The 26,640-nt window shown below is 43.5% G+C and overlaps 1 protein-coding gene across 1 annotated transcript in view; it reads right to left on the bottom strand.

Moving 5' to 3' along the window:
* The window catches only part of SLC24A3 (solute carrier family 24 member 3), a 501,111-nt gene that overhangs the window by 113,918 nt on the left and 360,553 nt on the right, over window positions 1-26,640 (bottom strand). The window contains exons 4-6 of the mRNA XM_019653117.1: window positions 19,111-19,185; window positions 15,752-15,836; window positions 15,359-15,462 (exon numbers count right to left, since the gene is read on the bottom strand). Coding sequence (XP_019508662.1) covers window positions 15,359-15,462; window positions 15,752-15,836; window positions 19,111-19,185 — 264 coding nt within the window. The remainder of the gene's footprint in view (window positions 1-15,358; window positions 15,463-15,751; window positions 15,837-19,110; window positions 19,186-26,640) is intronic.

Below are 26,640 nucleotides of genomic sequence, written 5' to 3'. Positions count from 1 at the left end.
CTTTTCAAAAAGAAGACAGTACATGTTATGGCTCTGGATAAGCAAGTCTCTCAATAATTCGCATGGCAGGCTTGTGAAGCTGGGCCTTCATCTCCTAATGGCAGTCAACATAAATTGCTATGAATCATAAGAATCAGTTGACCTCAGCTCCAAAAATTCATACATTGCTATTAATTTTAGCACCAAGGATACAATTTATTAAAAAAAAGAAAGAAGAAAAAAAGAGTAAAAAGGTAAGAAAAAAATCAGTTTTGTAGAGAAACTCTAAATAGAAGTTCTGACTGAAAACAGACAATTTAGTGGATTTAAGTGATTACTTCTATCTGAAATTACCTTGTAGATTTACTGTGGACTTGTTAACCATCCATCTTCCCATGACCAGACTATCAGCAACATGAGAGCTCAGGGGCCTGTCCTGTCTTGTCATCATCTCCCCAAGCACTAGAGCTGTAGCTCAGTAAATACTCACTGATTGAGCAAGTGATTGGACCACATCAGTGGTGTCTGCTGCCCTTCAAGGCAATAATGACCATTGCTGCCCCAGTCCTCCTTGGAAATCCTTACACAGACCTGAAATGATGGGGCTTGGTACAGACCCAGAAATGACAAAGATGGAGACTTGGCTGTTCTCTTGCACAGCAGGCTCAGTGTGCATGGGACACCAAGGATAGCTGTAGCTGGCACCCTAGAAATTCGCAGCACTCTTTTTTTTTATGTACATACATGGCTCCAAGGCTGGTGACAGCCACACTTGGTTTCAAAATGAACAAATAAGTTAAAAAATAAAAGGGAAAATAATGTATTGAAACTCTGAAAGCTCCAGGAAACCTTTTTTTTCTGATGGAGATAGGAGTTCCTGTTTTTAAATGATGGCTAAGTAGCTTGACAATGGCCAGCCTGCTGGGTGAACAGGTGTTCAGACCCCCCAAAGGATTTGGTCACAAATTCAAAGTCATTCTGGACTATTTAAGAAGCCCATTGCTTTCATCCCCAATGGGGCCTGCTTGATACCAAAAGCACACAAACATTCAGAAATATCCACTATGGACTCCCTTTCCACACTGCTCTCTGTTCTTTGGACAAGGTGACAAATTGGGGAATGCAAAGTTGGAGATATAACAAGTCAGCATGCACCATGGTCCTCCGCTGATTGGCCTGGCCCAATAGTTGGGGACATTCAGTGGGCAGATGCTATGGTGTGGCCAGGAGTGCTCAGACCAACACCTCACAGAATTTAAGCACAGGACTGGAACTCAGTGAAGTTAGCCCCAACCATGGCCAAAATAGGGCTTAATTACTCATTAGGATTTATTTGCTTCTAAATCACAAGTGGGGTTTCTCCAGGTGGAGCTTGCAGGGTCTGGAGGCTGGAGCTGAGGGCAAGGAGAGGCTGGGAAAAAGCAACAGTTTTTCCATCTCAGCTTGGTCCACAGCTTTGTGTGGAAGCACTGAAGCTTTCTTTCAGGACGGCTCCCCTGGGCCTTCAACCTGGCCCCTGGGACTTTACAGGTAGCATGAGCAAAACCAAGCCACCCAAGGGTTCCAAAATAAATGTGCTTCCGAAAAGGAAACCAACATTTCACTGGGGATAACCTGCACTTTGCCTCTCTGGATTATATAAGAACCCACCTGGCTGTCCTCTCAATTTTTCCTCCTTATCCTTACAATGGAGTGGACGCCACTAAAAGAGAAAGTAGAGGTCAATGGCAGAATGGGCTGGACAAATCAATCAGGGGCTCAGGGGCAGCCCCAATCAACACAGAAAGGCAAGACCTCTGCTGCTTTGTGCTGTAGAAGGTCATAGTGCCATCGCATATTGGTAATAGAAAGGGCCTTAAAATTCATTTAGTCCCATACCACATTTCAATACCCACATAGTCAGGGCACACACAAAAGGAGGCATCAACTTATTTTTCACTTAGAGATGATCCCCTAGGTGGCCAGTTTCAGTGCTTTCTATGAAAGGTTCTAAAACAAAAGGGTCAAGGATACCCCATACATGTAAAGTTTTCAACCAGAGAGAAAAGCTGTCTGTCAATCTAGGATGGCCTCCTCCTTCAGTCATGAGATGTGTTCTTCTACAACCTTCCACCATAGGAGGTCCCTCTGTATTGTTTGGCTCTGCTGGTTTTTGTCCCACAGAGGTTAAGGACACAAATTCTACAACAGGGTTGCCTAGTTCCAAACCCCACCTCTGCTATTCCTGATGTGTCTGCGGCAAGTCTCCCCACCTCCCTCTCAGGGCTCTATTTTCTCATCTGTAAAATGAAAAAAACAAGAGGTTCTTGCATCAGGTTGATACAAGAATTAAATGAATTAGTACACAGAGTTTTGTAATAACTCAGCTGAGATCCCAATAATGGTTAACTATTAATATAACAACTGTCTTTAATTTAAAAGATAGTCACTGGGAGCAGAAAAATGTTACACGCTGTTAAAAAAACAAAAAGGGGGGAAAAGCAAAGATGCTATGGGGAGCCTGGGACCCATGTTTTTAGAAGTTGCATGTTGCAGTGATCAAAGACAGAGCAAGAAAGTGGAAAAAAAAGAACCTGCTGTATAAAGACTGAGATCAGAAAGTGAGGAAGGTGAGGGGTCTAATGCTGCCTAACAGCTGCACCTAGCCCTGGAGTCTCCCAGTTGCTGGTGACTGCATTAAGTACCCTAATTCTAATTTTCCATGCCCCAAAGGCAGCCACAGTTTTACCTTGGGAAAAAAAAATCACAAATAAAGCAAACAGAGGCCATTTCTTTTCCATCTCCCAGAGAATGGCAGCTCATGTGTAGCCGTTACAGGGAATGATGAGTTCCCTCCCTGCTATGTAAAAATGAGTAGTCCCGTGGTTGATTCAGGGGAGGGAGAGCCCCAGGCCAACCTCTGCTCCATCTTACTTTGCCTGTAAAAGCCAGATATTTGGTACATGAGCTCTCCTGTTGCCCCAAACAGGTCTGCACACTATCTGGAAAGATTAATGATGTTTGTTTCTTTCTCACTTGGAGATTCAGGCTCTGGTCCAGTAGGTCTTAAGGTTTCCATTTAAATGCAGAGTGATATTTCCCCTGCAGGAAAGAGCAGCTGGATCAGGAGGACATAAATGTCTTACTTCACATAAATAAAAGGAGATTGGCCAGAATAAAAAAGAGTGGGCCAGGAAAGTGTTTTGTTATATTAAAAAAATAAAATTCCTCAGTTGCCTCTCCTGCTCTCCATTTTAAAATTGCAAACTGAGTCCCTACTGCCTGATGAAATAGCAAATAGAGATGTGCCTTGTCAGGAACTCAGAGAACCTAGAATAAAGACACTCCTATGGTACTGCATCCTCACATGATTCGATAAAATACCCCAGCTTTCTCTGGATCTAGGGTAGGCAGGGGAAAGGGATTGGGGACAGGAGATGATAGGGAATCTGATGGGCCAAGTTATCATAAATGCTGTGGATTTCAACCATTCCTATCTAGCTTCATCACATGCAAAATCATGACTACCAGTGGTCTGTGGAGCTCCTAGGTGCCAATTGTAAATTCACAAAGACTGTGGTTGATATGAGATGACTAGTGCTGCCCAGGACTCAGGTGTCACTGTGTCTGAGGTCCTAGAAGGACCTAATCAGGGCTTTCACCACAAGTGACACCAACAGGAGTAGCTGCCCTATAAGAGGTGAGCTTCTCAGAGAGGTTGGGTAGGGATGTTAGTGAAAAAGGCTGCCCAGCAAAGTGGCCAGTAAGTAAGAGATGGCTGATCAAAGTTTCAATTAAACATCTCACAGTGTATGCCAGTGACCTTACCAAGTTTCTGGATCTGACACACCATGGTAGACTTCAGAGCATGTCACAGGTTGGCTATTCTCTGAAAACAAACTCTCCTGGTTTTTCATGACCAATTTGTACTTACCTTGCTCAGGACAGAAACCCCAGTCTTTCATGATTTATCTCATTCTATAACCCCTATTTCCAATATCAGCAAATCCTCTTGATGTCACCTCCCAAAATATTCTAAGAATAACAACCAGTTCTTATTACCTTTACCACCCAGAACTCAACTCGTGCCTCACCACAGATTTCCTAACTGGTTTCCCTGCCACTGTCTTATCACCATTGGGTACCTTTCTCCATAGAGTAGTTGGAGTGAATTTGCCAAAGTATAAGTCAGATGATGTTACTCTACAGCTTAGAGCTCTCCAATGGCTTTCAAGGCACCTAAATCCTCACAATGATCTGTCCCCACCAGAGCTCTCTCTCAACCACAATCCCCCTTCACTAGGCTCCAAACTGGCCTTTTTTTCTGGTCCTCAAACATGTCATGCTTGCTCCTGTCTGAACATCACTATTCTTTCCACCTGGGACTTCCATTCTCAGATCTTCATACAGTTACTGTCATGATTTGGGGTTCCATGGAGACACTTTCTCTGACCACTCTGGCCAAAGCTGCTCTTCCACGTTCCCCACAGTCATCCCTATCCCACTGCCCAATGCATTTCCTTCGAGCACCTTCTTTTTGTATTAATATTTGATTATTTATTGGTTTCCATGCTCTTTGCTTGTGTTCCCACTGGTCTATGAACTCCAGGAGGACAAGAATCTTTCCTCTCTTGTTCATCTCTGTATGCCCTGTGCCTGCACATAATAGGCAGTGAGTGAAAATCCACTTAATACCGACAACTCTGTTTCATGACTGTGTCTCAGGTTCTGTCCAAAGAGTTTCCACTGTTTCAATCCACCTTGTGGGTACCTGGTGGCAAGTTGTGACACTCATCTGTGCATCCATCTAATGCCCTGGGCATCCATCACATAGTTCCTGAGCATGTTTGTGCCAGGCTATGGGGCACTGTGAATGCTATCTCTGGTTCATATACCCATCCTGCCCGCGTATAGGGCATCATATCAGTTAGGTAGCCACTTATCAAAGATCCACTGGACACTTACCCTATGCAGGTGGTACTCTTGATAATGCAGATACAGCAGGAAACAGGCAGAGGTGGGCTGGGCTTGCTGGGAGCCCACAGCCTAGCACCATAATTGTCTCCTGACAGAAAAGTGATTCCCTACACGTCTGTAGCCTCATCATGCATTTCATTGTTGCTGGGGATGGGGGAGGTCGCTGTACACGCCTCTTTTTATTGCCCTTGGCATTGCTGTTTTCTAACTCTAGCTTGTGAGGTTAGCTGACTAGCTTTTTACAGTGTCCCGGGGCAACAGCTGTCTATCTGCTTGGATGGCATGTTCCCTCTGCACAGAGAGTGACTCAAATGTTCAAGACAGTGACTGGAACCAGCGTCTTCATTTTACTCGGAGTCATTTTCTTCCCGGAGTGGAATTTAGTAGCATTTTTCTCCCTCCATCAACCTAACAGTGCTTGCTGAGGTATCTTCCCTGGAAACTCTTTATAAATCAGCATCTCTTCTCCCACCCATTCTCTGTGATCGTCAGCTTGCTTTATTTTTCTTCATAGCCTTGAACACCCCCTTACATATATATCATCTCCCTATCTCACTGTTCCACTATCTCAAACTCCCTCCCTCCTTTTTTCCCTCCATCCATCTATCTACCAATCTATCATCTTTATGGATGTTAAATATTCCACAGCCTGCTACAACTATGTAATTTTTTCACTGGTGTCTCTCCAGTGCCTAGAACAGTGCCTGGTACATATGAAAACATTTATTGAATCAATGAATGAACTTACTGCCCAAAGAAGAAATATAGTAACTACTTCCCCCCAGGACACAAACAATGGGTTGTTACCCTGGCTTAAAATTCCCAGATGACAATATGAAGAGACAAACCACCATTAATTAACATTATTGTGCAAAGATAGGCTTGTGATTTTAAGTACTGGATAGCCTCAGGCCTCATGTGCTGGCTATGGCTCATGTCATGGACAATTTGACCATAGCTGTTTGGACCCAAAGCATGAAGTCTGTCGGTCTGTTGTGTCATAGCCCATGCAGTCTTACCTCTTACCACAAGAGGTAAGACAAGTAAGGACTCTGGTGGACACCTGGCTGAAGGAAAAGATGGTAGCAGCCTTCTTTGTCCTGCTGCATATACACGTTCATGACTTGCTAACATTTTGTATTCTCTTATCACAGGAAGCTTTCCAGTGACTTTTTGCCTGGTGTGGAGTTAGAAGGCCATGACTTGAATTCTTCACCTCCCTTAGTATTGCATGAAGGCTCTGCCTGTAAATAAAGTGCAAGTGTGTTTGTGCTGGGGTGCCTGGATTCACTGGCAGCTTTCACTGAGTTCAGGATTGGATGTGTGGGGCCCAAGATGCCAGAGTCCACCAGAAGAATGTAAGCACAGCAGACACCACACACACATTTCAGTTGGCAGTGAAGGAAGCATTTGATGGCCCACCTTTCATTCTTCACCTGATAATGACCTTCTGCTTACTTGGGGAGGCAGGTTTTATGGTGATGGGAAGGTGCTGGGCTGTGAAAGAATGGGGAGGCTAGCCACAGTTTGGAGGGAGCTTAACGTATAAGGCCTGTGGTCTAAGTCCACTCTTTGAGCTGGGCGTGAGACAGAACTTACCATTTTTGTGCTCTGCTGGACCCCTGCAGCCTAAAAGCTTCTCAACTTGTTGGTTCTGTGGCTGACATGTTACTTAGCCTTTCAGAGCCTCAGTTTCCTCTTTTGTAAAAATAGTGTGCTCCTCAGAGGGTTACTGTGAGGATCCAAGGGGTTAATGTATGTAAAGCTGTGAGAACAGTACCTGGCACAGGGTAAAGATGAGAGATGGGCTTGTGGAAGAGAAACAAGACATGCTACAAGCATCTGCCAGCCAGACAGGTTTCTGCACTCACTATGTCACCTTTTCACCCCAGCCTCACCTACTTGTGTGGAGAGGGGTCTGGCTATAATAGGAGGCAACATGAGGGACGCTGTGTCCACCTGGCACGATCATAAAAAGAAATGACATTTGTGCCCAAAATATGGAGTCTTTTCTTGGGGTGGTGCTCAGCTGAAATGGTTGTAAGGTCTGGGCTCCTTGTGCACTTAAAGTCCTCACCAGCACCGAGAACAGCTTTTTTAAGGACGTAGATGGTGACCTGAAACTCCATCCTCTTTGCTCACTTTCAAGGAGCAATGTGAGACTTAATTACTCGGAAGAAATGTTCATGCCCAGCTGCCTACTTTCCTTCTCCCAGTTCTGGAATGATGTGTCTCAGATCTCAGTGACTGCCACACCCAGGTCCATGGGACAAAAGGGAAGTGACCTCTTCATTTTCTCCCACATGATTGAAGAGTGCTGTTTCTGAGTACCTCTCTTGCAAACCCAACAAAACTAATAAGACATTGTTATGATCACTTTAAATAATTTCTAAGAGCCTTAGTATTTACTGATTTGGAAATGGAATGAACTGGACAAAATGTTTTAGAAGGGTAATTGAGTGTAATAGTATAGAGACTGCCTGGAATGGAGTAAGAGGACAAAAACTCCAATTAAAAAATAGGCAAAGATTTGAACAGAATTTCCACCAGAGAAGATAGGTGGGTGGCAAGTAAGCACTTAAAAAGATGCCCAATATCATGACTCATCAGGGAAATGCAAATTAAAACCTCAGTGAGGTGCCATTCACACTCACTAGAATGGCTGAAGTTAAAAAAAACAAACTGATGATACCAAGTACTGGTGATGATGCAGAGCAGCTGAATCATAGAAATGATTCAGCCACTTAAAAAAATGTTGGCATATGTAAGTGTAATTATACAGTATTTGTCTTTCTCTGTCTCACTTATTTCAGTTAGTATAATACCCTCTAGGTCCATCCATGTTGTCACAAATGGAAAAATTTCATTCTTGTTATGGCTGAGCAATATTCCATTGTTTAACATCTTTATCTATTCACCTATTGTACAGAAACAGACACAGAGAACAAATTGATGGTTTCCAGACGGGAGGGTGGTGGGGGGATGGATGAAACAAGTAAAGGCAAATAAGAGGTACAAACTTCCAGTTATAAAATAAATAAGTCATGGGGATGTGGTACAATATATTGCATAGGGACAATAGTCAATAATATCATAATAATTTTGTATGGTGATCGATGGTTACTAGACTTACTGTGATGATCACATTGTAAGTTATATAGATGATGAATTGCTACATTGTACACCTGAAACTAATACAATATTATATGTCAACTATACTTTCAATAAAAAATAAAGAAACACTGTTGGTAGTTTCTTAAAAACATATTCACCATATGACCCAGCAATCCTAATCCTGTGTTATTTACCCCAAAGAAATGAAAGCATATGTCCACACAAAGACCTGTGATGGATCTGTGTGCATTTTATCAGTTGTGTTACACCAACTGAGGAAAAGCAGCCATTGAGGCAGCACATGATACTGCACAGGCTTTGTCCCTATAGTCATTTATCAGCTTCATATGATACGAAGGGACAAGATCTATGTATTTAAGGTGGAACTGATCATATTCTTCTTCGCTCTAGGGAGGAGATAATGGGTGGGTGGTTCTTGATTAACCTAAGTCAATTGGGTAACTGAAGTTCCTTTGCCACAGTGATTAGTTCAGGAATGGTCAGGTGACCTAAATTGGCCAAATCAGATTTTTTTGTTTGATGATACCAGGTAGGGAATGAAGGGTGGCATGGGTGGGTGGGAAGACATTCTCTTTCTCTTTCCTGGTCAGTGTGGAATGTGTATATGAGGCCTGAAACTGCTATAGCCTTTTCTTTTCTTTTCTTTCCTTCTCTTTTTTCTTTCTTCTTTTTAGTTTTCTTCTTTTTTTTTTCTGTTTTGCTATGAAGGAAAACTAGTTGGAGGAAGGGGTCAGTGGAGGCTAGCAACTAGAGAATCACAGCAAATGAGGCTGGAGCCCTGATTAAACCATGCCGGATGTCCGTATTCTTTCAGTGACACCAATAAATTCCCTTCATTTAAGAAGCTGATTAGAGTTGGGGTTTTTTGCTACCTGAAACTGAAAGCCTCTTAACTAATCTAGATGTGAGTCCAAGAATGGATCTGATTTCCAGAGATCATTTCAAGATGGTAGAATAAACCAGAAACAAGTGCTGTGAGCCAAAGTCAAAGCTAACACAAAGATCTGGGATGAAGATGCAGAGGCCATCAAGATGGAGCAGTGTAGAGCTGGGTGGGTGACTTTAATTGGACCCTGGGCTGGAAACAACAGTGTCTGTCAGACAAAGATCAGGTGTGGGGTCCTGTCAGAACCTGGCCTTGCAGGGACAAGGGGGGATGACCAGGGAAAAGAAACTACCAGGGGACAGTGAGAGAGAGCCTCGGCAGGCAGCCAGTTTTAGGACTGGAGTATTGAGGGGAGACTGTTTATGCTCCCTGGGCCAACTGCCCAAGGAGGGCTGCTTCTTGCCTAAGGCTAAGCTTGGTCCAGGAATTCAGGCAGAGCACAGCGGCTCAAGTAGGTATGGCTGCTCTTCTGATTCAGTCAGTCTGGACTGAGGCTGGGGATCTGCCTTCTTACAAGGTCCTCCTGAGGCAGGAGGCCTGTAGATGACACCAGAAGAAACTCTATTTTGCTGGAATGTGATAGAATCCAGTGACTGCTCCAGCTGGACCTGACCTTGGACTTTACTCTTGCTCCAGAAATTCTCCTCTCCTGCTCCTTACCGAATCAAGTATTAGAGGACCCCACTTCCTGGGTGACGTCTTCACCTGTACCTGACCCTTTGATTTCTTCATGATCACTTGTTCTCTTCCTTGCACTTGCACTTCCCTCTCTAGGGTGGACAGTAGGCCTCCAATGCCTATTTTTAGGTTTGGCAATCAGTAGTGTGTGGTTTTCGGCCTTGCCTGTCCTCATTCCCCAGCCTCTTGGGGAAACTGGATGCTTCTTAGAATTGGAACATAGGTGACGTGTTGGGTTTTGTCTGGGAACCATAAGCCAGGAACTGAGGTGTACAGGGTATACTGGGGTGGTCTTTGGGTCTCTCACTGTGTTTATTAGCCTGGATCCTCCATCTGTTTGGTAGAAGTGCAAGCCCAGTGGTGGATGACACCTTCTGATTATGAGACAAGCTTCTAGCTGAGCACTGGTTGGACTGAGTACTTCCAACGTTCCTCTTGGGTCACCACCATTATGCTGATGTGTCCATTCTTTGCATTGCCCCAGCTGCTACATTCAACACTTCTAAAGAACACATAAACACTAGGAATAATCAAAATAATGCAATAATAACATCTGGAGATTCTTAAATCATAGGTTCCCTATGTGGAAAGAGAATGGGTTTTTATAGTCAGCAGATGTGGACTCAAATCCAAGCTTAACCACCTCATGATAGCCCTCCCTGTCCCCAGGTACCCATTTCCTTGTCCATAAATGAGGATAAAACTATCTTAAAATTCAGTGGGTGTATTTCTACAAATATTTAGAAGTCATCTAGCGTGGTGCCTGCACATTGGAGAAACGTAATAAATGGTAGCTATTATTATTTCTTAATATAAATTTCTATCTGATTTTTCTTATTGTTTTCAATTTCTCTGCAGCAATCACCCATCCATTCATTTAGTCTTCCCATCTTTCCCTACTAAGACAGATGTTTTCAATTTTTTTCTGCTAATTCTTGTGTCTGGATTATCTATGATTTGCATCTGTTGGTGTTTTTCCTGGGTTGTAAGTCCTATTCCTGTGTCTTCACAGGCTTTATAACTTATTGCAACCTGGAAATTATGTAGAAAAAAAGAATAAGAGTTGAAGAATAACAAGGTTTTTTCCTCCAGAAATTTCAAGTTCTTCTCTCATCAGTTGGCTAAAGTGAGGAGGTGATTATTCAGATTTCAGCAAGGGTTCATGTGACTGGGATGGGTTGCAGCTCACCTCTGGCCAGTGCAACCCCCAACCCCCCACCCCCACCCCCTGGCTTCCTAAGGAAGGGCTAGTCTCCCAGTTCTTACCAGGATTCAATTGGGGACTCCATGTAACCCTTTTGGATTTCTCAATTTCAGTTATCAGGAGACTGTGGGAGATGGGGCAGATGAATGATTTTTTTTCTATTTATCAGTCCTGCCTTCACTTCGTTATTCTCAGCAAATTTGGGGTGGGATGGAGAGGACTGTGGTGTTAAGCAAATTACTATTATACTCGATAGTCTTTCAGACTCCAGTATATCCAAACACATCTTCACCACTGCCAGTAAGTCAGTTGGCTTTATCCCCATCCAGTAAGTTCTGGATCTTGAGCAGCCTTTTGCTCTCCCTGCATCCAGACCTGCCAGGTCTCACAGGTCACTTACGGATGGCTCCTCTCTCTGGAAATCAGTTCATCAAACCTTTCTAGTTTCCACTGTTCTTTGACATCCCATATATAAGAATTAGTTTTATACTATCCAGATTTTTCAGTGTTCCCATGAAAGCTAGGGTCTTCTGTGTCCTAATTGGAAGGAGAAAGTGCTGAGAATGGTAGCGTTATTTTTAACATCAGAGGACATTCCTTAAATGCAAGATAGCATGGCCCTGAATGCTTAGTAGTCAGCCTGGTATTAATGCTTGTTTCATCCAAGGGAGTTAGAGAAAGACTTATTTTTAAAGGTTCAGTCTTGAGTTTATAGCAAATGCTTTATGGTCCGCACTCATATCTCCTCACCGTTACCATTTCAGGTCCTTCTGATGGCCAGCCCCTTTGTCCCTTCGCCTGGGGGGTTTCTCTGGGCCCCAAAGTTCACTCTATCTGTGCTCAGTTAGCTGGAATGTCAGGGACTTAATGTTTCTCAGGAGTAGTCCTTACATAATGATTGCTGGATGTTGATGGATAAATACCCCAGCTCCCCTCCCCTTGAGTGAGATAACTTAGAGGTCCATGTTCTACACTGTCTCCGAGTTTCCCAGAAATGAATCTCAGTGCTCACACTGGTAGCTTGCTTTCTAACACACTTTCCTTGGCTGCTTTCTCTACCTTGTCTCACTTCCCCACTTCCTGGCTGTCATGTCCGGGGATCACCTTTTAGATAAACTACTTGAACTTGGAATCGTTGCTTAGATTCTCCTTCTGGGGAAACCCAATTGAAGGCAGGTTTCAATTCAGATGTGCAACCTCTGAGTGAGGCTCGAGTTTGTGTAAAGGGGCCAGCATGGACAGAAGGGCAAACCCAGCCAAGATTAGATGGACCGCGCCAATGAACATTTGGAGGATGCCAGGAGAGCTGATGCTGAAGCTCTTTACTATAAACTGGAGCCATCTGCCGGCCTGTAATAACTGCAATAGGAAAGTCCTAATCTGGGATGCAGTTAAACTGTTTACTCTCTGTTTGTGGTTATGTCTTTAAAGCTTAACATGCTCTGGGTGATGGATTTAAATTCATAAGTACATTGTTTTACAAAATTGGCATAAATTGGTGTTCTCTCTTTGTTGTTACTATATTTTTGTTTTTAAATAAAGAAAACTTGCAGGCCCACAGCCCTGTAAATGTCTTGTAGGAATGCCAAGAACCACTCTATAAGCCACTTTCTAAGAAGCAATTTCCTTCTTGTCCCATAAAACTCCCCAAAGCACCTTAGGCGAACACCGAAGCACCGGGTATGTTTGCAAACTGCAAATACAGCAGACATTTAATTACATTGAATTCATCAAAACCCTAATTGAGACAGGAACTCAAACCTTATGGCTTAATTACTTTAATTTCAGATGGGTAACAGACTTGGTCACAAGCAGCCCTTCATGCTGGAATACATTAAAGAGAGGCCCATGGGCACTCGCTAGTGATTCTCGCAGCCAAATGAAAGTACGAAGCAACATAAATAACAATGCTAAATGAGACCCATGACTGGATTTACTAATCAGTTCAATTGCAAATAGCCATCCTTTGCTGGAATGTGGTGCTGCACAAGCTCCAGTGCCTAGGAGGGTGGCTCAGTGTGTCAGGCAGCAAGCATTACCGAGTTTTCTTTACCTCCCATTGATCAGATAGCACAGAGGCCAGAACCAGTCTTCTGAGATTTTGCTTCTATCAACATCTCCTCATTTGGATTTTCAGTTAGAAGACCTTTTCCCAGACCTTGCCTTTCTTTGCCACTGGACATCCTGCTGCATTTCCACTGGTTAGTTATAAGTTCAGCCAACACGTTGGTTAAATTACTGCAGTGACCAGGGTGGAATTTGGAAGCGAGAGCCCGGGGATCGGGATCCTTCTGAGAGCCAGTAATGATGTCTAACTTTGGTTGAGCATTTACTGTGTGGACCAGGTGCTGTTTACTGCTGAACACATTGTGTTTCATCACCATAGTGATGCTAGGGGGTGAGTACACTTGTATCCATTTTATAGATGAGAGAACCAAGGCTAAATGAGGTGAAATAACTTCTCCAAGGCTCCACAGTCAGCAAATGGCAGAATCAGTATTCAAACTCAGGTCAGTCTGATTCCTGGGCCCATGTTCTCTCCTAAACATCATTTTGCAGACTTCAAGGATTCTACAAAGTCCTGATGAAGAGAGCTGGGTGGCTTTGGAACTCTCCAAGTGGGCACAGGACAAGGAAAGAAAAGGAAGGGTTAGCACCCAGAATCATCACGTGGGCTACTTCTAACATCACTGTGGTTGCTACTTCTCTCCACGATCATAGCAGGGCTGTGAGATGAGCTTGGCAAAGATCTTGAAGAGGAATAAATTGACTGATACCAGCCTTGCTAAAGTTCAGGAAGCAATTTGCCTTTTAAGCAGGTGTTCTAACCATGCCAGTGATTAACTGCATTGCTAATAAATTGTGAAACACAAATGTATTCAAGCCACTTCATATGTAATTAGTTGCATGGCATTTACCAGACACGTCCCAGTCATTTGTTTCATTTCCTTCCATTATTTCTCCCTCTTTGGGCTTGCCTGTGCATCAAGCTTCAGGTACAAATGACTAATGAACTAATGACAACACTAATAACATTCAGACTAATAATCATAAGCAAATGGTGGCAATGCTAATTAAGAGAGTGCTAACAGCTACAGGCCCTTCTGCAGGAAATGACTGCCCATCTCCAACTCAGACGAAAACCAGGGGAGTGCAAATTGCAGTGAAGGCAAAGATGGAGACTTTTTTTGCACTAACATTTATAGAAGATCTGAAAAACACCACAAAATCTAAGATGAGAGATAACTGACCAAAAAGATAAAGAAAAAAATGTTCAGTCTACTAGCAAGTTGGGCAGAACCTCAATAACCATGTGTGGACAGACGCAACCGTCCACTTGTGGGCACTGGAGCCAATTCCTGATGACATCAATGTGTCCCTCTGCCTGTCACCCATAAGCAACAAACACACTAAGCTACCCAGACAAATAAATTGGCAAGAAGATGATGGCAGTAAAAAACAGGGCGTGGAGAACAGCAATAGTGTGGCAGAGTGCATCCTGCTTCAGACACTCTAGTCTGAGTTAGAGAGACAGCAGCACTGGATGCCCAGGCTGACTGACCGAATGATGGAGGGGCCTAGAAAAGGGTGTGGGAGAAGGTTCACAGTTTTCTTTAGCCCTTCAGGCCAACCAGCCACTTCTTTCAGGACCCTGTATCCTCCATAGTGAGGGAGCAGGTTAGGGCTACCAGGAGCCTCAATACTGCAAGTGGAGCACCCTTGAAGGGCTTCTAGAAGATACTCAGAGTCTGGGTATTTGGGCAGACAGCTCAAGATCATGATGTTTCTGAATATAATTCCTACAAAGATACTAGGACATGAGAGTTAGCAGGATGGCCGCAAACCTTCGGTTGTTACTGCAACGCCATGGATGCCTGGCAGCCCCACATTTTGGTGACTTCCAGTTTTCTTCCCAAGACTTTCCAAAACACACACCAGAGTTCACAAAGCACAGAGACCCTATGATACCCCCTGGCAGTGGAACAGTCTCCATAGCTAAACCACAGATATGCAAAGCTCCTCAGGACCCCAAAAGTAAGCTAAAGTGAATGAGTAAATAAAATGCTTGATCACTGTAGATAAAGAAAGATGGGGTCCTAAACTGTGACAACTGCAAATTGTTTTTAGCATGAAAAACCTGTGTTGTTTCCTATCTACTCGCCCACTCTCTTAATTTACTCTATTTCCACTGATGCAAAACCATACCTAAAATTGTTTTAGGTCTTCCAGTTCAGATCAGTAACGTATCAAAATGAGTGTGACACCTTGATTCATGGCCCAAATCTTCAGGCTGGTTAGTTATTTACATGGACCTGGGCACTCTATATCAACACGAAGACCAAATAAAGGTGCCTGAGAGTTTCCAGGTCCAGTTGGGCCAGCCTCCTGGGGCATGAGATCCCACATCATCGCTGCCCAAGACCACTGGCCTTCATGCTGGCTCTGCTCCTGCCAGACTGGCCCCTGCCTCACCTCCACACCACCTCTCTCCAGGTGCCACGTTCTGCTGTCACTCTTACCTGCCCAGCGAAGAGCCCGCAGACTCCGATGATGCACAGGATATTGAACACCGCTGAACCCACGATGGTGCCAACTCCCACGTCGCCCTTGGTGATAAAGACTCCTGAAACACAAACCTAACATCAGCCTGGCTGTTGTGGCCAGTTGCATTCCAAGGTGGGTGTGGGGGGTTCATTAAACTGTTCATAGGATCTACAGGAAACAGTCAAGGATAGGAGAGAGCTTACTAATCTGCACTGGGGACACTGTCCAATGGGAGCATTGGCATTGGGTCTTGGACACATCCATGCACAGTGAAAGCATCACTTTAATAAAATAATAATGAACAACAACCACAGAGCTCTTGTCCTTGAGAAAGGGCAGGGCTGAGATGATCCCAGGTCATCACCTACCTATGACAGATGTGAACAGCTCTGGGGCCGAACTGCCCGCTGCCATGAACGTGGCCCCAGCCACATCTTCACTGAGGTGCAGGCGCTACAGAGGAGCAAGGACAAAGCACAGGTGAGTGGAATTCCCCTGGGAACCCTTTGACTCCCAGGTCCCAAGCTTAGTCCTTCCTCCTCCTCCTCATCCTCCTCCTCTTCCTCCTCCTCCTCCTCTCAGAGCTTGGCCACTGCTGCCCAAACCACCCCCTTCCCAGGGCCACAACTCCTCTCGTTGTCTTCCTTGAGGGGCAGGATCAAGGACAGGGCTGTATGTCCACCTGAATTAAAGGCTCTTGACAAGATCTATGGGTCCCCAACCCAAATGCCCCCAGGGGTCCTGCAGATAACTGGTAGGAGTGGAGTGGGCAGTGACGCATAGTAGGCATTTGCTTACTTTCCAAATTCAACACCACTCAGTTCCCTCTGAGTTACCAAATATCCTTATTTTTAATTAATTTTATTGGGTGACATTGGTTAATAATATTTTATAAGTTTTAGGTATATATAAGATGACATCTGTATACTTGATTGTGTGCCTACCACCCGAAGTCTACTTTCCTTCTGCCCAAATATCTTTATTTTTAAGAGACAAAATCCACATTTTTATGCAAAATATCCTGATTTTTTTCAATACTATGCTGATTTCAGGTTATATTAGGCTCATGGCAACCAGCTTTTGAGCCTTGATTCTGAAAGGCTATGGAGGCTTTTAGGGTTGGAGAGGGTCAACCTCCTGAAACCTAATCCCCATCCTCAATGCAGGCTTGAAACCCTGGGGTAGGGAGAGTGGGGGTGAGTAGAAAGTGAAACGTAATCAGCCCTGCTAAGATATTCTGTACAACAAACTCTCCAGGTTATGCTGATTGTTAATCCAAAGATGATTTGCAAGAAGACAAGACAAATACAGTATTAGAGACTGGTTAGTATGTTTAGCTTTTCTGCATTCACTCATGATTCAGAAAGTTAGCTGCTGGCTGTCAGTAAATAACCAGTTCATCCTGACGTCCCAGCAAAGAGATGCAAGTCTTGAATGACTGTCCCTCTTCCAGGTGGCACCAGCAGCTGTACTTCCTTGTTCAGCCATGGAGGGGCAGCATGGCCTCGGTGTTGGCCACTGGCTCCACTGACCAACAATAGGCTGCTGCAATGGAGCATTTTAATCTGGAGTCCTCGGGTTCCTTTGCTCTCAACTGAACATCTAAACTCCATAAGGGGTTCTGAGGAGACCCTAAGATGGAGGTGCTGATACCTCAAATTGAAAGTTGTGGTTGTGAGGGCAACCTGGCATCCTGTCTCACCACAGGCAGGAGTCTGTGGGAAGGCAGAGCTCACACTCTTTGGTGGTTTGCCAAGATGGGCCACTTGCCATGAGCTGTGAGCCTTGCACTGCCATGTCCTCTCCAACTCGGGCTCCATGATGGGGCATTAGTTGTGAAGTCCACACCTTAGGATCATCTCCAGTTCCTTTCTCTCCTTCAGCTGATCAGTTTGCTTCTTCCTCCATAGCTCCTTACATTCCCTCCTCTTTCATCCCTAATTCACTTCAGCTCTGGCAACATCTCAAGGGGTCGTTAGGGGAAGACCAGCGAGGGGTCTTCCTGCATATGGACTCCTTCCATCTACCAGATCATAGCCATCAAAAACCTTCCCAGCTCCCTCCTGAGCACTGAATAGTAACTCCTCATGCCCCAATTCGGCATTCTCCAGAATCACAAATGCCCCAGGTTATGCTGTTTGGGTCTATGGATCAGAGTCTTCTGCTCAAATACCCTTCCTTGAAACGTATTGCCACTGAGACTCTCCCTCCAAGGGCTGCTCCAGCCCGGCCCCTGCACTAGCTCTTTCCTGATTCCCTGAGTGAATCAATCTCTCCCTCCCCTTTTCTCTCTCTGCACTTCCCAATTTCCTGGCACTTCATCCAGCCCCCTGCATGTATCACTTGGGAGCTGCTCTGCACCCTATAGCCTGTGGATGGCAACGACCAAGCTGTGTTTCATCTTGATTCCTCCCCAAGGGGGTGTGCTTGTAGGTTCCACGGGTTTCCTCTGTTGGGCAGAACACATTGTGACAACTGTGTGTAGAACTCTAGAAGAGGGTCTTTGCTATTTAAAAGCATTGTGTGGAAAGAGAGAAAGTAATCTGCTTTGCATGAAGAATAAACCACCAAGTGCGGGTATTTCAGATATCACAAATGACCCCAATGACAGGGGTGTCAGTGCTTCCTCCTCCCTTAACCTGTTCTCAGGTTAAGTCACTTTGGACGAAGGGCTTCCACACCTGCCCACTGTCCATCTCAGGTGCTACCTCACTTTCACTGTATAAAGGAACCCACTCCCGGGGCCTCGCTAGGGTTATTGTGGAACGAATCTGTTATATTTTGAGTACACAAAACTAACAGTCTTCCAGGATATAGAAGAAACTGCTTAAGTTAGTGGTTCTCGAAGTGTGGTTTCGGACCAGCAGCTTCAGCACCACTTGGGAACTTAGTACAAAGGCAACTTCTGTCCCTTGCTGGCCCCCAAGATGTAATGAATCAGACACTCAGGGGAAGGATGGAGGGAAAGGAGAGGGATGATAAAGTTTGAAAACTACATAAAGGAACTGAATTCCAGATGGGAGGTGCGTCTGGGAGAGACCCCTTCTGAAAATAGATTCTGAATTAAAAATAGAGTAAAATGGAAAGCTTCCAGATAAATGAAACTACATTTCAAAATAAACAAAGACAGGAAAGAGCAAGAGAATGAAAGAGTTCTAGATTTGCTGAATATTTTCTGATGAAAGGGATTTAATTTGGTATTCAGCCTGGCATCAGTAGGCTGATTTTGAACAAAGTCCCTTTCCTGGTCTCTGTGGCCAATCCTTTCATCTCCTCACCTTTCAGGCCCCTGCTTGGAGCATTTCTGTACATATACAGAGAGGAAGGGCAATGGACGTGTGTGGCCAAAGATTTCTCACTATACAGGGCCCACAAATCACCAAAGGAGGGTTACAGGAACAGAAGGGAACAGAGGAGAGGAAGATGGAGAAAGTGGTAGCGAGAAACGAACAGGATTTAAAAGAAGAAAAGAAAACTGGAAGCAGAACACAAATAGCACCATGAGTTATGGTCAAATGGAGCCGGGAGAACTGGCCTTAGGCCTGACTACAGATGGGTGTTCCAAACTTCTAAGCAGACTGATGGAGCTTTTGTGCTAATATTGCCCATCAGTCTGAAGCATGCTGATGCCTGGTGTTCCCATCCCAGGTTGCATGGAGGGCTCTCCAGGACCTCGAGGAGTAGTACCAGTGCCCAGCTCAGACATGCTGAGAATAAAAGCACGTACCTCACAGATCTTTTCCAAGGAGGGGACGAAGAAGTCATCACACACAATGGCGAGCGCATAGAACATGTACATGGCCTGGAAGAGAAAGAGAGGAGAAAGAATTAAATTGGAGAAGGGATTAAATTCAGAGTCTGAGCAGAGCCATGGGCTGAGGGTCTGGCCACCCTCTGTTTCGATAACACCCTCTCTCATCATGAATTAAACAACTTACTCAGAGTAAGAACAAAGTCTTTGCAATGCCTGTGAGATCCTACATGATCTTACCCCTCCTCTCTGACCTTATCGCCTACCACTCTCGCCCTTGTCCACCTCCTCATTCCTCAAACATGCCATCGACACCTGCCTTTGCACTTGCTGTTTCCTCTGCTGGGGGCAAACTCCCCCCAGGTCACCTTGGCTCACTCTATCATGTCCTTCAAGGTCCCTCGTTCAATATCAACCTAAGCAAGAAGCCTTGGACTCTCCTTCCTCCCATTTCTCCCTATCCCCCATCCTACTTTGTTTTTCTTGACACATTATGTGTGAAATTAATTTGTATGCTGTCTATTTTCCCCACTAGAAGTCCATGCAGTGATAAACTATATCTCATTTATCCCCAGCACTCAGCACAGAGCCTGGCGCATAATAGATGCTCAATATATGTTCAATGAAGAAATAAATGAATACTTCCAAAAGAGCTTGTTTAGGCTCTTCTTCCCTGTAGGATAGCCTCTCTACTCTTGCTTCCACATCTTTGGTCAGCTATGACCCAGACATCCCCTGGAATTCTATCTTTTTACCATAAATCACCTCTTCACCTTATTCAACTCCATGTTTCCTTTCTAACTAATGACAACTTATTTGGATTCCATTGTGGGCTGACCAGCCAGCATCCATCCTCCAGTCCTTCTAATGGGGCCTCAGTTTCATTCATACATCCACCATACCCCATTTAGAAGGTGACCTCATCCTTTCCTCCAGGAGTAGATACTGATTGGCCAATCGGTGTGTAGTAGTCCCCAGGGAAGGCTATTTGTCCAGGGGTGGGCATATGACGAAGGCTGAACCAATCAGATGGCAGGAAAGGTGTTACAGTCCTTGCCAGAGGGAGCTGTTTCTCACCCTCAAGTGCTGGCTATGAACAAGGAGGCTGGAAGCTCTGATTGCCATTTGACAACGATATTGGTAGAAATCTGATTTGAGATGAAGTTGACCCTCAGTCAACTTAATGATATCACTGAGCCATTGATCATGTGGTGCTAGAGTCCACCCTGACTCTGGATTTCATAGCATAACACATTGGCAAACAGGCCAGTTTGATTTGGAGTTCCCCTGTTACTTGAATCCCAAAGCATCGAATGGATGTGGTCACTCATCCTTTAAGTTCCAGCATCTTCCTTTATTTTTTCATCATCTCTTTCATTTTTCACCATCCAGGATCTTTTCTTTTTGAGAACTGCTCCACGGGAAGGGCCTTCAGTCACACATTATCGCCTCCCTCACCACAGGGCGCAGGCACATGACTCTGCCTAGCCACCAGAACACTTCCTTCCCTTCACACAGTGGCGGGTGGGCAAAAGGACTGCAAGGGGCCAAGTAGGGATCAACGGCAAAGCTGAGGAAGAAGCATTTGTTCCTTATGTGAGATAAATACAACCCGAGTCTGGAGCCGCTGGAGGCAGCTGTCATATAGAGAGAGCTTGCTTGAGATGCAGCTCACACAGTAAGAAGCAGAACCAAGAGAGGGGACAGGTACACACACACACACACACACACACACACACACGTGCCCAATGACCCATGTGAACTCTGGACCCAGCTCAGTCTGAAACCAAAGTATATTTTACAATTTCATGAGCTGATAATACATCTTTTACATGTAAGTTGATTTGAGATGAGTTTCTATCACTTAAAAACCATCCTTCATGAAGCCTTATGTAGCAAACCAAGCATCAAATGGTATCTCTGGCTTTTGACTCGGCTGGAGCAATAATTTAGACAACACCCCTCTTTATGAGCTTGTATTCTTTTTTACATGTATGTGTTTGTCTTTTCAACCAGATTGTAAGATTCTAAAGTACATTTTAATACTTGATTTTGTGGAAATATCAGACAAGTGCATAAAAACATATGTACCAGGCACATTCTTTCCAAAATGCTGACTATCATAAATTATCAAACCTAACAAAATATACCACAGGGGATGGATTGTACAAACTATGATTTATCATTCAATGAAATACTGCTAAAAGGGATTACATAAATCCATATTTAGTGACAAGGAAAGGTATTTACACTACATTGCTAAGTAAAAGTGTTGTAAAATAGTGTGTACAACCTCTTTTTTGTTAAATTATCTGTGTATAGGAATGCATACATACACGCACACTTACATAAGTGTATTTCCGTATAAGAGTTTGTAGGCCATAAATCAAAATAGTTTCTCCCTTGGTTGGTGTGATTCCATCTGTATAATTCCTATCCATATTTTCTGATTTGCCCACATTGAATTTGGATTTCTTGTGTGATTTTTGTAGGTGGTAGGAAATTGGAGAGTAGCAAATCTGTTTTACACTTTTCTACTCTCTGAGGGGCCTGGGAAGCCTGACATGCAGAGAAGCATTAAAAATAACTTTCTATTTATTGGTCTTTTCAAAATCTGTACAAAATTATTTGCCTGTGGGGTGTTTTTTTGAAAATGTCAATTAAAAATTTAATGCTGTATTTCATAGCTTTGTGGATGAGTTAGAATACACATTTCCAAATTACAATGGACTCAAACTCTCTTTTGAGGAGTGACTTGAATGATCCAGTGATATGCAGGGTTTATCATGATCTTGGAAAGGACAGCCAGAGGCTGTTATTGGAATACAGAGAGGCACACTTGTGGATAAACCAAGACCTAAATAAGCTGTCCATAGCTGACATACTTAACTCACTGAAATAGTCAATGCTACTTAGAAGTTCATAAACCATTTTTCTAAGACTATGTTCCAATATTACATATTGATCCTGTTTCGAGGCAAGCGCCATCTAATTGCAATATCAATGCTTGGACTGGGACGAGAAATGAATAGATCTGCCAGGCTCTCTTATGTAAGGGTGATGGCTATTGAAAGTCACATTAGTTCCTGTGTATAAGGCAGCATGAGGCAGGGGTGCCCACTGTCAATCAGACACCTTGTATTAAGGCACCTTTGGGCACCTGGAGGGGCCCACCAAATGATGGGTCTCCTTTCCACCTCCTGGCATCTGAGGGCAGGTCTGCCACTTTGCTTACAAGAAACTACACTCTAACTCTCTACCATGTTATCCACTGGAAATCAGGTTTTCCACTGGAAAACAAACAAAACAGAACATGATACTGATTGGCTGGAGTGGGGACTGTGCTTGTGATGGGGGGATGGGGCGATATGGAAACTAATTTCTGCTCAATTTTGCTGCGAACATAGAGCTTCTCTAAAAAGAAGTCTACTACTACCAATAAAACAAAACAAATGTACAAAGTCAAACTTTAAGATGCAGAGGGGAAAAAACGATACAGAGAACTTACTGGTATTGATGGTACTGTCAATACAACTGGCCCAAATATTTCAGAGAGTGAAGCATTTTTGTATTAATTTGAGCATTACTATATTTCCAAAGGATATAATATCACTGATGATACAAAGGACTGACAATTAAGTTCGTGAACTCATCCTAGAAAAAGTGCTACATACCTCATTGCTGAATCACTACAGGCACCTTTGAAGTACTCCCCTTGGGAAGCTATGCACCAATGCCAGCACCTAATCCACCCTTCAAAGCAATTTTGGAACTCTTTTTCTGGAATGGCCATTAGAGCTACTGTCATATTACCCTTGATGTCCTGAAAGTCATCAAAATGTCTTCCTTTCAATATTTCGTTTATCTTCAACTAAAGAAAGAAGTCACTGGGGGCCAGGACAGGTGAGTAGGGAAGGTGTTCCAATACAGATATTTGTTTCCTGGCTCAAAGCTCCCTCACAGACAGTGTCGTGTGAGCTGGTGCATTGTTGTGATGCAAGAGCCATGAATCGTTGGCAAAAAGTTCAGGTCATCGAAATTTTTCAAGAAGTCTTTTCAGCACGTCCAAATAGTAAACTTGGTTAATTGTCCAGTTGGTACAAATTCATAATGAATAATCTCTCTGATATCAAAAAAGTTTAGCAACATCATTGCAACAAGTTCTAGAACTTCATTGTCAGACCTTGATATGTGCCACTATTTGTTGGGCCAGGAATTCAGGTATGCTCTGGGTACTTTCCAAAGGCTATCTCATTTATTCTCTCAACTCCTGTGGGAGGCGGGGAGTTACTGGCCTCATTTCCCAGACAACTCAGATAATATAGTAACCTAAGGACACATGACTAGCAAATGGCAGGGCTTCATTTGACCCTAGGACTGTCCCCGAACTTTCTCACGGAAAGCAGCTGCCTCCCTGTACAGAGGTCATTTCTGATTTGCCACCCAATCACCATGTTCTATTTTCAGCTCACCTCCTAATAAGCTGTCCTCCCCAATCACAATGAGGAAGGGACAGTTTCAAAATTCCAGTCATCCACTTTTGGGGGCTGCCGATCAGAACCACTGATGTTTATTATTATTATTATTATCATTTATATTTTAAGTTTTATTTCAATTGCATACTCATATACAAATATGCCATTTACATAAATGTATAAACATGCTCAGCATGAACCTGAGTAAATCCTAGCTACCTCTTTTATTAAATAAATTTTTGTTTTTCAATTAGAGTTGACATACAATATTATATTAGTTTCAAGTGTACAATATAGTGATTAGACATTTATATAACTTAAGAAGTGATTTTTATTTTCCTTCATAAGTGAATGAACCATAAATACTGCTGCAAAAAAAATCTTTAAACATAACATCCTTTTCCATTTTTAGGATAAATTTTGAGATGTGAAATTGTTTGATGATGTTCTTTTAAAATATTATCATTTTCACAAGGTGCACTATAAAATGCAAGACAAATTTGAAGTCTCAAAAATGCTCGAGCTGACCCAATACCCTGGGACAGTCGAATTGTGCTGCGGTGCACCCTGGAATCGGAGTCTGTGGCTTGGCTATCACAAACAGAAGCAAATGTGGGACACGTCTGGAAACAATGAGTAAAGGGTATCTGGAGAAGAGGGGTGGGGATCTACTGGGTTGTCGGAAAAGTCATGACGCATTTTTGCTACAGATGGCACTAGTTTATTTTTGGAAGTACTAGAGTCATTTGCATCTACGTTATTGCTATGTCATTTGACAGCTGACAGTTTTGGCTTCATTCTAAAAAAAAATTGAGTGATTTGGTTGAGTTTTGGAGGTTTTACAACAAGTTGAAGATGGAAGACCAAACTGTGCATTTTCGCCATGTTTTACTGTTTTAATTCCATAAAGGGATGAACGTGCGTCAAGCTTGTGAAAAGTTGCATACAGTTTATAGTGAAAATGCTCTACAAGAAAGTCAGTGCCAACCATGGTTCACAAAATTCCGTGCTGGTGATTTTGATCCCAACGACGCTTCTCGGTCAGGGAGGCCCACCGAGGTTGATGACGACAAAATAAAGGCATTGATTGAGTCAAACCCAGGTTACACAACACGAGAGATTGCAGAAACATTGAACATCCATCCTTCAAGCATTCATGACCACCTGAAGAAGCTGGGATACATAAGCAAGCTCGATATTTGGGTTCTGCATGAACTCAAAGAAGTTCATTTGACAGCACATATAAACATCTGTGATATGCTCATTAAACATGAGGAAAACAATCCTTTTTTGAAGTGACCTATAACTGATGATAAGAAGTGGATTGTTTACAACAATGTGGTGTGCAAACAGTCTTGGTCCCGACGTGATGATTAGCCTCAAACGACATTGAAAGCAGACATTCACCAGAGGAAGGTTATGCTCTCAGTGTGGTGGTATTTTAAAGGTGTTGTGTTTTTCGAGCTCCTACCAAGGAACCAAACAATCAACTTGAATGTGTACTGTCAGCAACTGGATAGTTTTAACGAATCCATCATCCAGAAATGTCCAGAGCTCATTAATCGTAAAGGAGTTGTGTTCCATCACGACAACGCGAGACCATACATAAGTTTGATTACCCGTCAAAAATTATTGGAGCTTGGATGGGATGTGTTGCTGCACCCAGCATACTCGCCTGACCTTGCGCTGTCAGACTTCCACTTGTTTTGCTCTCTTCGAAACTCCTTGCGTGGTATAATGTTCAGTTCAGATGAGGCTGTAAATCAGCACCTTGTTTAATTTTTTGCCGATAAAGACAGGTCCTTCTATGAATGAGGAATTATGAAGCTCACTGAAAGATGGCAAAAGATTATAGAACAAATGGGCAATATTTCATTGATTGATCTTTGTTCTTTATATAAATAAATGACCTTTGAACATAGACAAAATACGTCATGACTTTTCCGACAACCCTATATTTGAACTTCAGCTCAAGGCTCATGACCATAGCAGCTCCTGTTTCCTGAGAACTTATCAGGGTCCCTAGTATGGGAATCTGTACTTTGGCATTGATCATGTGCTGCCTGGACTGTGAGCCACGTTTTATGTTTGTGTACCTGGCATCCCTGCTTTGGAAGGGCAGCAGCTGTGTCCTTCACACATTCATATCCACCCCGTCTCAGGGCAAACTTGCACAGAACAAGGGCCCCATTTATATGAGGTGAATGGATTCCAAGGATGGTGGTGCTCACAGAGTAGCTGGTGTCACCTTTGGAAGCTGTTAAGGAAAATGCCTGAGTAGCACTGACTAGCACAGCGTTGCTGAAAGAAAAGAAGCCCAGAGCCTTGGAGAAAGCCCAGGATGGGTAAAGGACCTTACATCAAATCCTCAACTTCACATTTCCAAGCTGCGTGACCTTGAGCAACTGTCCTTACTTCCATGAGCCTTCAAACTGAGGCCAATCACACCACACTCTCTAGTTAGCTTAAAAGGTTATTGTGGGGAGTAAATGGAAACAAATGAACAAAGGGGTTTAGACATAGAAAAGCACATCTCACAACAGCAATAATGCCATGAGAACGTGTCTCAGCTAGCCTGCTGGAGACATGGAAACATGGGAGAGTCCAGCCACAACTAGTGAAGCTCAGCCCAGTTCAGCTGAACTCCAAAGACCCACAAGCTAAAAGTGTTTATTGTTCTATGTCACTGAGGTTTTGAGGCCATTTATTACACAGCATATTTTGGTAATAGGTAACAGATATAGCCAAGATGATAAAAAGATCAATAGTGGAAACAATAATGAAAAATAACTTCTAAGAAAGCAGACTTTCTGTTGTTTTGGATTACAATATACTCAGCTTTTCTAGTATCCTTGGAGCTAGCCATGGGCATGTAACACAGTTTTGGCCAATCAGAATAAGGGACAGATCCAAGAAAAGTCACCCTTTCTTCCTGACTTGAACTTGGATGTGATGTCTGGTATAGCAGCAGCCATTGTATAGCCATGAGACAAGAAGCATGAAGATACACACCAACATGCTAAGGTGGCAG

The sequence above is a fragment of the Hipposideros armiger genome, unplaced genomic scaffold (genome assembly GCF_001890085.2).
Source record: "Hipposideros armiger isolate ML-2016 unplaced genomic scaffold, ASM189008v1 scaffold_195, whole genome shotgun sequence".
Classification (NCBI taxonomy): Eukaryota; Metazoa; Chordata; class Mammalia; order Chiroptera; family Hipposideridae; genus Hipposideros; species Hipposideros armiger.
This window is presented reverse-complemented; position numbering and strand designations above follow the sequence as displayed.